The sequence below is a fragment of the Cygnus atratus genome, chromosome 22 (genome assembly GCF_013377495.2).
Source record: "Cygnus atratus isolate AKBS03 ecotype Queensland, Australia chromosome 22, CAtr_DNAZoo_HiC_assembly, whole genome shotgun sequence".
Lineage (NCBI taxonomy): Eukaryota > Metazoa > Chordata > Aves > Anseriformes > Anatidae > Cygnus > Cygnus atratus.
The window spans coordinates 4,573,195-4,586,536 of record NC_066383.1 but is presented as its reverse complement, the minus strand read 5'-3'; the positions used below and the strand labels follow the sequence as shown (position 1 = coordinate 4,586,536).

General features: G+C 54.3%; 1 protein-coding gene across 1 annotated transcript in view; it reads left to right on the top strand.

Moving 5' to 3' along the window:
• The first annotated feature begins 2,944 nt into the window (after nt 1-2,944).
• Nucleotides 2,945-13,342, top strand: part of GRIK4 (glutamate ionotropic receptor kainate type subunit 4) — a 108,283-nt gene continuing 97,885 nt past the window's right edge. Inside the window, exon 1 of the mRNA XM_035555685.1 lies at nt 2,945-3,026. Coding sequence (XP_035411578.1) covers nt 2,945-3,026 — 82 coding nt within the window. The remainder of the gene's footprint in view (nt 3,027-13,342) is intronic.

Below are 13,342 nucleotides of genomic sequence, written 5' to 3'. Positions count from 1 at the left end.
GTGAGGCATCGCCGAAGCTGGGCAGAAAATGTTTTAAGGCTTCTGATGGGGCGACGAGAGGGAGGCAGGTGCACCTCGCAGCCGCAAGGCAGCAAAAGCTGTTGGGAGCGTGACTAGCTCAGCGAGGCAGAAGTGACTTGACAAAGGGGTTTGAACCGTGTTTACGGTGCTTTCATGGCAGAATTTAGAGAGGAGGGAGCAGGAGGAACTTGGGGCACCGGGGAGATGAAGAGAGCCGGGAGAACTGAAATGTCTCTTTGTTCCTTTGAGAGTAGAAACCCTGATGCTCGGCTAGGAAGAAAAATGCGCGCTCTCCCCTCCCTCTCATCCTACGTCTTGAGTTCCTCCGTTTGTTCCCACCGCTCGGCGGCTCAGGTGTGCTGTGGGGAAGCGTCCCCGTGCCGCACTCGGGGTTTTGCGAGCACCCCCATCCACCAGATGGGCTCGGGGTGCGGGTGGTAGGAGCCCGTGCGCTTCTGCTGTCTGGTGAACCCCAAGGTGTATTTCTGTTGCTGACAGCTGTTGCTTGGGTTCGTGCTCGAAAAGCAAAGCACTGGGAAGCTGCTCTTAGCAGTGGGTAATGCGCTAGGTGAGCGCAGCGTCCCTCTGTGCTCCGTGTTGTAGGTAATTACAGCCCCGCCGCTCACGGAGCAGAGCACAGCGGGCGCCCCGGGTTTGTTATTTGGCTTTGCTGTTAACTCCGGGCTGGGGATGCGAAGGCAGCTGCGTGCCCGGGGATCGCGTGCTTTGCCCCTTCACCAAACCCGGCTGCAAAGAGGAGAGGCGGCCTTGAGGTCTGTCCCTCGGAGCTGCAAGTCCTGGGTCTTTCGCCTGGATGCTCGTGCAGGTGGAGCTCATCCTCATGCAGGTCGCCTTTGGCTGGACCCCGTGGTTTATTTCCTCTGCCTTTCCTTGCTGTAGCCCCGAGGTACAATGAGGCTGCTGCCTTTTCCTCCACCGTGGTTGCCTTTTGGATGCAAGATGTTTGCTGCCGGTGGGATGGTTGCAGTTACCTGCAGGAAGTTAAGTCTCAAGACTTGCATGCGGCCACGTGGGAGCGCACCTTTGGCGAAGGAGGACGGGAGGAGAACGGGAGGAGTGCAGCCCCAGGCTGTCATCTCTCTGTCCTGTCGCAGGACGGAGCTCAGCACGGCGACGGCGAGATTTGTTTTAGCACTGCCATCTTCCCAGGCCTGCCTGGCTTTGCATCTCTGCTGAGAGGTCTGGGAGGGGACGCGTGCGGCATCGGTGCCCGTTCCGCGGCCCGGGCTGCAGCGCCTGTGCGGGGAAATTTGTCTCGATCCTGCTGTTTTTCTCAGTCTCTCAGAAAGTTTTGGAATAACTGCTTCAAAGCGCTCAAATGCTGTGTTGCTCCACTATCCGTCTCTGCCGCTGCCGGTGCTTCTGAGGAGCCAATTTACCATGTGCTTAACCTTCTCGGGCTTTTCCCCCGAAGGCGTTACTATAACTCCCACTGAAAAAAAAAAAGAGAAAATTGCCGTTGCCCTTCGCAGAGGTGGCTAATGATTTTTAGGTGGTTTCTGGCAGCTTCTGCTGCATCAAAATGTGCTGAGCAGGCACCTCCTGAAAGCAGGACACTGGAGATGTCCAGCTGGCACCTGAGCATGGGGTCCTTTGATTTTCTCCAAGCTGAGAGCTTTGGGACTCAGCTTCCTGGTAGCGATGTGATGCAGGAGAGCGAGCCCCGGGACCCGTAAGTGGTTCCCTGTTCAGCCCCTGCGTTGTCTTCATCCCTTTGGCCACCTCTCAGTGTTTCTTCTGCATCCCTTCCCTGCCTGTAAAAAGGGATTTGCCCCTCTGGGGAGCGCTGAGGCAAGGTGGCAGGGGTCTAAACGCAACCTAAAAGTAGCTGCGTTGAAAAACTGCGAGGAAAAAGCTTCAACTTTCTCGAGCAAAACTCCTGGTAACTTCAAAGGCAGATTAAAGACTTTGCCTGTGTCAGGACTTCAGCATTTGGCCCAGGAATTAGACAAATGGAATAGCGCGAGAGCCTTTGCCAGAAAGCCGGAGAAGGGAGAGATAAGGTAACATGAAATACTCAGAGTCAGCATTTAAGGGCATTAGTGCTCATGGAGATAATTTTATCAACATGAAGGACAATAATTAAGTAAAATCTCCGTGTCCCTGTTGGAAACGGTGTTTGTTAACAACCTGTTCAGCTCTGCTGGGGGATCTGCTGCGGGACGACGTGTGCTGATACCTGCACTAGCGGTGGCTCCGTGGGTTCTTCATGTATCCCTCGTTGTTCTGGCGGTGTTTGGACTTGGAAGGTGTTGGGAACGGGGCTGCCTGGTGGGAGGAGAAAGAAAGGGACCTGGTCTTTGGCTCATCCTGAATCCGAATCCTCTTGGGCGTGAAGGGGAGGGAAGGAGACGGGGGCTGCCATCGCTCACTGGGCCCGCAGCAATGTCAGGAACTGCTTTCTGCTTTGGTTGCCAAAGTGACTCAGTCTCTGACTCCCATCCCTCGCCGCGTGTTTTGCTCTGAAAATGTTTGGTCCTACCCTAAAAGCAGAAGTCAGTGTAATATTTTAAGTAGCAGGCTGCTTTAAATTTAAAAGAGAAAAAAATGAGAAATTAAGTAGATGTGACTCAATATTGATTTCCACTTGTTTTTGTGGAAACTCTAAAAATGCCAAGATGAAATATTTGGACTTTTCCTTGGGTTTCTTTTCCATATTTTGTTAGAAGCTCTTCGCCCAGTTCGACTCGAATTCCTGAATAATTCATAGTCTGTAAATAGCTTCCTCCTCCTCCCTCTGGTAAATAGACTCTTTGTCCCCCTGCCTTGGCACGCTCCGAGCAGTGTCATCGTGCTGAGTCGCCGCTTGGAGAGCCGGGGTGCTCACGGTGCCGTGTGTGCTCTCTCCGCAGAGTTATGTCATGCCCAGACCACCGAAGGGCTCCATGAGGATTTATAGAAGATGCCCCGTGCCTTGGCGCCTCTGGTGCTCCTTCTGCTGTGGCTGATGAGGATCGCTGCCAGCCCCCACTCCCTGAGGATCGGTGAGTACAGAGCTTGCTGCGACCTTCCGCTGGCTGCTTGGACCGCTCCGCGTAGGCGTGCTGGGAGAAAGCTCTGCCCGTGGTCTTTGGGCTGCTGGTGGTCGTGGTCGCGGCTCCGATGGGGCTGGGTCGCTTGCAGAGCTCCGGCCTCGTGCCTGCCTTCTTGAAATGTCGTCCCCATCTTGTAAACGCAACGCGGTGCATGGTGAGCGTACGCATCTGCATTGATTTTTACGGTGGTAACGCTCCCTGATGGGAATCTCTCTCTGTATAAACGTGAAGTGAAAGTCACTCCTCGAGGAGACGCTGAGGGATGAGGCTCTTTCCCCGACCCTGCATCCCCCCCTTGATGCTCGCCTGAGCTCCAAGCAGAAGGAAATGGTTTTCTGTTGCAGATTTATTTGTCCCCACGTTGATGAGCAAGGAGTGTTTGAGCCCAAACTGAAAGTGTCACGAGAACGTTAATAACTCCAGAATGCTCTGTTTGTAAGAGAGTCCTCGCATTTGTTCTCCTTTGGGCTTTATTAAAAAGTGTTCAGGAAGAGGCACCGTCGTCTTCACTCCCTGCCTGTGTGGATTAGGGAAAAGAAATGCATCCAGAAACCTGGTAATGAAACTTGCTTCACAGCACTGACACCGAGCTCTGCTGTTTGGAAAGCAAACGGCTTCTCCTGCCTGTTCTCTCTGGAGCTACCAGCTGTTTTTATTAACTATTTGTTGCAGATAAGCTAATCTATTCCCGTCCCCATTTGCAACTTTCACGGGTGACACTTGAAATCAAATTACTTCTCCCCTTTGCCAGCAGAGCATGGAGCAGCTCAGAAATGTAGCGAGGGAGGGTGCGTGCTGGCAGGAGCCGGGGTGGTTTATGGCCCCGGCATCCCTGATTCACGTGGAGCACTTGTGCTGGACCGTCTCTGCTCCGCGGGCTGCGTTTCACGTCGATGGGCAGATCCTCCACTTCAGGCAGCGGATGGGGATGGGGATGGACGGGTTAGGATCTGCCTGCCGTGGCTCGGTTTGTGCGTGCTCAGGGGTCCCCTGATGAATTTGGTGGCCGCTGTGAGGCCAAGTCCCTGCTGGTCTCTGGGGGCAGGCGAGAGGAAGCTGGGGTCTCAGTGTTCGGGACACTACCCACGAGCAGCTGCGGTGGTGGTAGGAAGTCCTCCTCCCTCCGTCTGTTCCAGGTACTGGTTTTGTCTTCCGTACCTGGTAGCTGCTCCTGGTAAAGGAGATCTTGATGCTCTGCTGGGGTTTTAAGTCACATCCCGAGTGTAAATGACTCGTGGGTATCACTCGCATGTCCAAGTTGCACGCAGCAGGGATGCAGGGTGGTGAACAGCACAAACACGCTGGTTAAATGTGAGCATCTCCCCACCAGCATCGTGTGCCTGCAGAGGCCCAGGGCTGCAGCAAAGCTCCTCTGGTGCTTTGGTCTCCATCCCAGAGGCTGCTCCGCGGGTGGTTCTGCACTCCCTCACGCTGCGGTCGTGCTCCCTTGGACCCCTCTCTCCAGTTTTAAAATCATTGTGCGTTTAGGAATTCTGTGCTTTTGACTTTTCGTGGCAAAAATAATGGAGCTGCTCCAGAAATCGTTGCTCTTAAAACTTAGAGCGCTGCTGCCCAGTCCTGGTTAGAGACGCTGGATTTCCTTAGCCTGCGTAGGGCAGAGAAGTGCAAATTTGCCTCGGACTGAAGCACTTGCATTTGGGCGCTGCAAAGGGGGCGTAGAACTCCGGACTTCAGCAGAAGGAGTAACGTTGTTGTGGGGATGGGAAGGAACAACTCTGATCCTTCTAAAATGCACCAGAGGTCGTGGCTTTTGTGCCAGATGGTGTTAAATGTTGGAGTGGCCAGAGACCCTGCGGCCAAGTCCTGGGGGTCTCCGGGTACCCGCCACCTCCTGGGAGTGGGACACCAGCAGTCCTGACCTTGGGCGAGCTCATGAAGGAGGAACAGCTTCTTAAGGAGTGACTCCAGGGGTTTGGGACCCAGTGAACCCAGCCCCATGCTGAAGTCTAAAGCAACTTCTCCGAAAATGGAGTCTGAAGCAGATGGGCGAAGAGCTGCGGGGGGGTTTGGGGTTTTGGTTTTGTCTCTTCGAGACACAGCTTTATTTTAAAAATATATCCAGCCAAAAAGTTAATAAAAAATAAAGTACAACATAAAAGGAGAGGAAAAATATTACTGGCAGCCCTGAAATCATTCCCCAAAGCATGCTTTTGGCAAGGCAGGGGGATACGGTATCTAGCGACATAAATCAATGCACTGCATCGCGAAGGAAAGCAGACCAGCACGAGCCTTTGAATATTCAAAGCAAATGCAAGCGAACACTCGGCATCGTTCTGCGAGCCGTCTGGTAATGGACCACTGAAAGGCGCGGTTTTGCGGTCGGTGTGCGAGGTGAACGCAGGCAGTGCCCTGCCCTGGTTCCTCACCAAGTAGCTGGAGAGGTTGTTGCTGCTGCGCCTGGCTGGAAGGAGGCAGGATGGTGCTGAGCCAGGGGCACTCGGCTTTCACACCAAGCTCTGAGCCCCCCCTGCTGCTGCTTTCCCGGGGCTTCAGGTGGGTCTTGGCCCTGACACCTCTCGGTGGAGTTTCTGGTGGTGGATTGCTCCGAGTACACGGTGAGGAAGGGCTGCGTTGCTTTGCTGGCGTGGACAGGACCCGCTGCGTGTTGCGTTGCAGGGAGCTTCAGAGGCATCGGCTGTGCAAAAAGGGAGCAGGACACAGGCTGTGGGTGCCCTTCCTCGCAGCCTTGCTGTGCACAGGCACAACTTGTAGCCTCCTGTCCACTTGGAGCTGTTGCAGTTCTATTTCTCCCCTCGATACACAAGAAACACCACTGGCTTGAGCCTTTTTTTCAGCATTTTTCTTCAGGCTTAAACTCTGCGTTCCCTTCTGATCCCATCCCGGAGAAGGTCTCCTAGATCATGTTGTTTGGGAGACCCTTGCGGGGAAAAACACGGACCTGCGTGCTCCATCCACGAGAGCTTCTCTCTTCAAAGAGTCTTGTTGATCAGCCAGCCCTCCTGGTCCATGTCAGCGAGGTTTTCTCTCCATAGATGCTCAAATGCTGATTGAGATCGGGGATGAAGAAGCAGGCAGGACTGGGCGTCTTCTCAAATACTTGAGCTGGGGACCGTTTAGCCCGGCTCCCCCAGCTCCCAGAGGACATCCGTCACTCTCCTGAAGGCTCTGCAGAGAAGATGCCACGCGGCAGCGCGTTATTTAACACCGACCTCACCCAGGGAGATGCTGATGGTGAAGGCGCAGTCAGCCCCCGGGGTGCTGCGAGAGGCAAAATGCCAACGTTAGCCCCCGGGGGCAGGCCGAAAGGCTGCCAGGGTTGTGTAGCAGGATGGGGGGGACGTGCCTGTGCCTCTTAGGGCAGGCAGGGAGAGCCGAGGCGCTGTGGCAGGTCGGCTGGTGCCAGCCCCAGCACCCCGGCGACAGCTTGAGGCTCCCCTTGCCCGTGCCGGGAGGCAGAGCAGCGTTTGGTGCTGTGACAGACAAAGCACCGGCTCCCTTCCGTACGCAGCGCTGCTTTCTGGCAGATCGCGGCCCTTTTGTGGATGATAGCAGTGCGAGCGCAATAAACTGCTGCTCACCAATGTGCTATTCCCCAGCAGAGAAATGGCCTTACCCTGGCTTTGAACCCAGCAGCCAGGCTGCTGCCATCAGCTGAAAGCAGAGAGACGATGCCTGAGGCTCACGTGGTGGTGCTGTTGCTGGAAAACCTTTCTGCTGGTAATTATGATGAGTGTTTCATAAAACAAAGCTGCTGGCAGGGGCTGGGTGCCTCCTCTCCTCCGGTCAGTTGTCCCATGGGCATGGGAGGGGAAGCACTGGGCTGGGAAGGCAGCAGGTCACCGAGACACGTGCGATTATCCGGCTTCTCCGTGTGCGGATCTGTTGTTTTTAAAGGCTTAAAAATAATTGAATTTGGAGAAGCGAGAGCTGTGCCCATGCTGCAGTGGCGGGAGCGAGTCTGGGCTGCAGCTGGGTGACATTGAGGTGGGGGTAGCTGCTTGCCCAAACGTGTGTCGGGGTCCCAGTCCCCAGGAGCCCCAGCTGGAGGCTTGCTGGGGGTGCCCCGAGGTTGCCCGTCTCCCAGGGACCCGCCTGGATGTGGCCACCAGCACCCCCAGCCGCTGAGCCCCCTGCTCTGGGTCCCTGAATTTCCTTCCCTTGCTCCATTTCTGCTTCGCTGGGCTCATCTGAGCGCTCACGTGTAGGGTTCGCCCTCTATTGATTTTATTTTTTTAAAAGGCTTTCACAGGACTTTCCTAGAACCTGAGCGCCTGAAGAAACAGAGAATTGGGCAGGAGGAGACGTGTCCACGTCTTCGTTGATGCATGACTTGCTAAATTTGTCTGGCTGAGCCATTATAAATGTTTCATTTCCCCCAATATTAAAAAGGCCCGGTTAAGTTCATTTAGGTGAATTAGATTGGTAGTTATTTGTCATTTGCTACCGAGTGGGGAGAGGAAGAGAGAAATACAATACCAATTTGTTAACTATTTGCCCTTTTAATTTTGTTTTCGTTATTCTTCCAGGAGAGTGATATTTTATTTATGTTTTCTGAGTTCTGTGCATAAATCATTATTTAAAAAAAAAAAATCACCCGTGGAGATGGCAGGCCCTTGGAGCAATTCGTTGGCTACAAATCCTCGTGGTTGTCCCCAGATGTCCCCTGCCTGGGAGGCAGGCGTAAGGCGTGTCTGTCTGTCTGTCTGTCCGTCTCCAGGCTGTGCCTTTGCCACACGACACACAACGAGCCGCTGGTCTACGGCTAAGGAATCCAGCCCTGTAATAATATGAATAATAAATTATAAGCAGATTTATGTCTCGGATCGATGCTACAGGGCACGGCGTGAAAGGAGGCCTGGACTCGGTGTGACGGAGCATCTCCTGGTGCGTTTGTACCCCCGTGGAGGAGTTACCTTCCCTGATCTGCTCCTTCGTGCCGGAGACCAGGCTACGCTGCACACCCCAAGAGGCCCCGAGCTTTGTTTTGATTCATTATTACATCCACATGCACATTACACAGGTATGCACCTTGGGGAAGCTGCCTGGCCACGCTGCAGCTCCTAATTCAGCAGGAAGTGGAAAATTTGCAGGGGGAGAGGGGCTGATGGCTGCAAATGTCCCGCATCACTCTTACAGGCACGCTTCCGTGGCGGAGGACGGACACGGAGAGGTGCGCGTACAGAGCTCTGCTTTAGAGCTCTGGTTTTTGCTCCTGGATGTCGAGGAGTGTCCCCGAGCCAAGGATCGGGATCTGAGAGCCACACAACCTGCTTTACATCTAAATACCGCCCCAGCCCCTGGGCAGCACTGTGTGTGTGTAGCCGCTCAGGCATTTTTAGGGGGGATCTTTTTCTTTCATAGAGTGAAAGCTAGTAAGAGCAAGAGCTACTCTGTCATGCCTTTCATTATTTTTTTCATATATATATATATGAATAAAAAAGTCAATTACATGAATGAAAGACGCTTGGTTCCCTGCCTAAACAGCTGCCAAAATTAATTCCAGCTCGGAGCCAAACTCAGCAAAGCCGGATTTTCTGCAGAAAGCTCCAGTGCGGCTTGAGACAGGCTCGTGCACCGCTCTGCGTTACCGATTGCCGCTGCCCAGCGCCTCGCCCTTGGCTTTGCCTGTGGCCAGTTGAGGAAGGATGGATTTCACGTGCTCGGTGGTGAGCCTGACTTCATGGCAGAATAAAGCAGAATTAAATGTCCCTAGCAGCCCCTCACTGGAGCGAGCACCGTCATACTGCAAGGCAGTGCTCGTTTGATGGAGAGCAGCTGTCTTGGCAGCTCAGAGCACCTGAAAACTCAGCGCCGGCGTCAGCAATACTTTGAGCTTTAAATTTGTTCCTCCCTGTGGACCAATTGCCTTGCATTTAAAGCACCACCTGAATTGAGCGGGATGTGGACAGGAGCTGTGCTGAGTTACAAAACCGGAATAATCACGCAGGGTAAGCAAGCCCTCGCTCCAAGCTGCAGCTTCTGGTGCAAGGCTGAGGCTGGGGCACCTGTGGCTGAAGGACGGGGTTGCTCGTCCTCAGGTGCACGTCCCCAGTGACTGGGGCACGATTTTAAAGGTGTTTTCAGGACATGAGGTAGAATATGGCCTTGCAGCTTGAGGCAGCAGCCCAAGTTCCTGAAGGTGAGCTGAGATGAAGCTGAAGTCATTGCTCGTGAGCTGGTGTAACCTTCCCGAGAAGGCAAGCTGAAGGGTGGCAGATGGGAGGACAAAGGCAGCGAGGCAACTCCAGCCCGTAACAGGCTGTTGGAGCAGAGCGAGGTCCCCACACTGTGAGCGTAAGGTAGGGTTTCCTTCTGTTTGAAGCATTATGCCTTGTGCTTCGAGGTTTATGCCTCGTTCTCCTGCTGGGTAACTCTTGGCAAGCCCACTTGTCCTTGCCTTTCAGGGCTGCAGGCTCAGGGAGCAGCTCTCCTGGGCACAACGCGTGCAGCAGGCAGCTCGGTGAGGTGTTAAAGCCCTCCTGCAAGCGTAAGGCAGTGCAGGGCTGTCGGGCAACCTTCCCAGAAAAGACGCTTTTGACCCAAAAGGGCGCTTATCTCAAGTGCCCCCTCTGCAGCTAATTGCTCGTGGCTCCGTGTAAGATACGCACAGCCTGTAAGGCTAAAAGCCCAGATTGTCCTGGCGTACGTTCAGAAGCTCTAGCTCTTGGTATCCAGGTGTTTTGAACCTCTACCATTTGAAAAAGCCCCAAGACCCGAGGTAGAGAGCAACCTGCTGACGGAGCAGCTGGGACGGATCCTGGCTCCCTGTGTGCTGCTGCCAGGCGCCCCGGGGGCTCTGCGAGGGGCTGATCCTGCCCTTCCCCACGCAGCCTGCCTCCTGCCTTTGTGCTCCTCTTGCTCCTTCTCTCCCTCACCAGGACCTCACCGTGGTGGGATTGAAGCTGCTGGCTGAGGGCTAGAAGGAGCTGAGGAGAAGGGGAAGGATGGAAGACCTTGAAAGAACGAGGTTTGTCTTGCTGTAGGATGTCTCCTGTGGAAAGCACAGAGCCGCGGGCTGTGCTAGAGGGCTGGAGAAGCAGTGTGCGTGTGGGAGACGAGGGGAGAGCACCCAGGGCATAATTCCTACCCAGACCAGGAGGGATGGCTGTCCTCAGCATGGATTTCGTTTGTTGCTGGGAAGGTCCAGGAGGGCGAAATCACGTTAAGGGCAGCGCCGTTCCCCAGAGCCCGCTGCTGAGGTGTCAGCTCCGGGGGGGGAGATGGGTGCAGGAAGGAGCACGGTGCTGCTCCCGGTGTGCCTGCGGGGCCAGCTGATTCCCAAGATGTGCACGGGGGGGGAATCAGTCCGTGCCGTGACGAGGACCGCAGAAACCTGCGATAACAGCAGCCAAATGCCTTTCTCATGCCTTCAGCATCCCTACGTGCTGCCCAGGAGCATTCAGCGCCCTCTCCGCAAGAGGTCTGGGGGCGCAGGCTCCTGCCAGGGGGAGCAGGCTGGGAGCGAAGGGGCTCTCGGGGCCAGCAGAGACCTCCCTGCAGGGGCAAAATGCAGACCTGGGCCTCGAGGGAGGCAGGGAGCAAGCAGGGTAAAGACTGCAAGGTTTTTGCTCCGTGGCCCATAGATAAAAGCATGGCCCTAAGCGTCGTGGGCGGAGAAGCAAAGAAGGCAGGTGCTGGTGTATCGGCGCGGAGGTGGCCTGAGCAGGGAGCTGGAGGGGAGCATCGGGGGGCATCTGCCGTGGAGGAGCAGCTCAGTCTGACAACTGCCAGCTCTGCCTCGAGCCCTGCCAAGCGAGGACGGTGGCTGGAAGGAGGCTGCAGGGAGGGGTGGCTCGTTTTCCCAAAGACACCGCTAATGAATTCCTCTTGCACCTCCAGACGCTGTAGGGATTTGGAGAGGCTAAATGGAACTTTATGCGAAAATGATGGCTGAATGTCAATTCTGCTGTCGAAGCCAATTTGGGAGCCGGAAAGTGCTAAAAGAATTAAGACTGTTAAATGGAAATAAGTCTACTTGGTAGAGATGAAATAGGGTTTAAATGAGTGAAATTATCTGTGGATTACCCTTGTTAGAGCACGGCCTTATTTAATAAACTGAGTTTTAATCTGCTGTAGGGCTTTTGGAGGAAAAGCTTAGCCTATGGGGTATGTCCATGTGAAGGGAAGGACGGGCTGTGCCTCCATCCTCCAGAGCCACGAGAGTCAAGGGGAGGTGATGGTTTGCCCGTGAGTGCTTCGTGCTTTATGAAGGTCTTGTTGACTGCTCGGTAAGTGGTTTGATCTTTGCTCAAGCTTGGGCGCTTCTTTTGCTGGCTTGATAGGAGGCTGCTTAGGCGATACCTTCTCGGGGTACCGTGCGTCCCTGCGTGGCTTTCCTGGCACGGAGCCACGCAGCACGTCGTGCTGCCAGGGTGAATAAACGTGGCCAGCCCCCCCTGGGGCTCTGGGAGGGAGCGCTGCAAGGGAAGGAAACCTCGCTGGATGCAGGAGGAGGGGAGGAGAGCACAGGAAATCTCGAGGGCTGCAATTTCATTACGAAGAGAGAGCCTAGTAATTATTAATAGGCCCTGATTATCTGCTTCTGCAAGAGCGGATCTGTTGCAGGAGAGCAACCAGGTGCTTCTAGCTGACTTTAGCTGCCCACCTGACTTAATGCAGATGTCACCTGTCATCGCACGTGTTTCTGACCCATCTCTCTCTTCAGCGATACTCACGAAAGCATAATTGCTCCAGATGCTTCTAAAACCATCCATGGAGGGAAGGACCTGACCTTAGCCTGAGCAGTCAGCTCGCAGCTCTGTGGGACTGATTTTTGCTGCTGCCGCCGGGACCTGAGCTTAAGACCTGGGTCTTACAGCAGGCAGGAGGGGCTGAGTGAGAGGTACAGAGGGGTTTTTACTCTCAGCCATGTAACTGTGTGGTTTCACAATGTTGCATGTTCTGTACTTGGAAAATACAAGAATTTTCAAGCAATTTTAGGGCTGGGGTAGCAGGGAAGGGGCTCTGTGCACCCTTATTTTGTCTCTGGCTGAGGGGTTTGCTGTTCCAGCCCTGTGCTCTGGCACAGTGCAGACAGCGGGGCTGATCAGTATGTGCCGTGTCCTCTGCAACGAGTCCTGGTTTCATGTCGCAGAGGTGCAGGCCAGGCTGAATACCGAAGATCTAGCCCTAGGCTCGTCGCCCACGAGCTTAAGATTTCCGTGATCTTCGTGCCAAGCCTAAGGGTAACGAAGTCGGAAAAGTCACAACGTGGTGTCAGCTCAGATTTGTCTGAGGATGTCTACATTGGCTACAGATTCCAGCCCATTCCCAGCCCTGATTTGCGGTGGTTCTGCCTGGCAAGACAAATACACCAACCTGTGCCCAAGAGGTAGGGTCGGCTGTCCCATCTCGCTGCTCCGGAGTTTTCCAGTCATCAGCATCCTACAGGATTTGTGCTTTTGAATATGCGTGCGCCCTCCATGGGGTCCAACAACACGTTTGACAGCATCCACCTTGTACCAGGTCTGATTCACAAGCATTTAATTTTGCCATGGCAGGGTGCCCCTAATCATCCTTGCTCCTCTCCTGCCGCTGCAGAGTTGTTTTCTGGCCGTACCCAGCTGCCCTGTGCGTCTTCCCATTTGACCAGCGGCAAAAGTCTGCTCTGTCATTTGGCTCCTGCGCTTCAGAACATTTTGTTCCGCGTCCCTTGCACAGAAGATAGCTTGGCAAGTTGCGAACCTTTAGCATTTATTATCTGCTGTGGTTCTACCCATTTCGGTCGCATGTGGAATTTTTTGGCATGCTCCTTTCGCTGGGGCCCTGGTACAGCGGGAAGAAGTTCAGAAATATGATCTTGGTGATAACACAGCACAAAGCAAAAGAATGGTTGGGTTGCTACCAAAATATTGCAGTATTTGTGCAAAGTCTTAGCTAACCCATGCCAGAGCCTCCCCAGCTGTGCAGGTTTGTTGCGGGAGCTGGTGCTGGGCCGTAGGGGCCCGGTGGGGCTGCAGTGGCGTCCCCTGGCACCAAGCACTGCCTTGTCCAGCTTGGCATGGCTGAGGAGCATTGCTAGGGTAGGAGGTGGGGCTGAGCACTTGGGTTTTGGAGCAGAAAGCTTGTGTTCATCGCTGTGGCTGAAAAGCCTCTTCTCTCACGCGTTTAAATCCCATGGAGCATCTCATTAGAAACAAATGATGCCTCAGGCAAGCGGAGCTATAGCAAAGTAATCTTTATTAAGCACCCTCAGTGGTCAGAGTTACTTGATGAGCTCCGGAGTTTTATTTGCAGGCAGCTTTGGGTTGTCATTTAGCAGGAAAGCTCTTTGAACTCCCTCC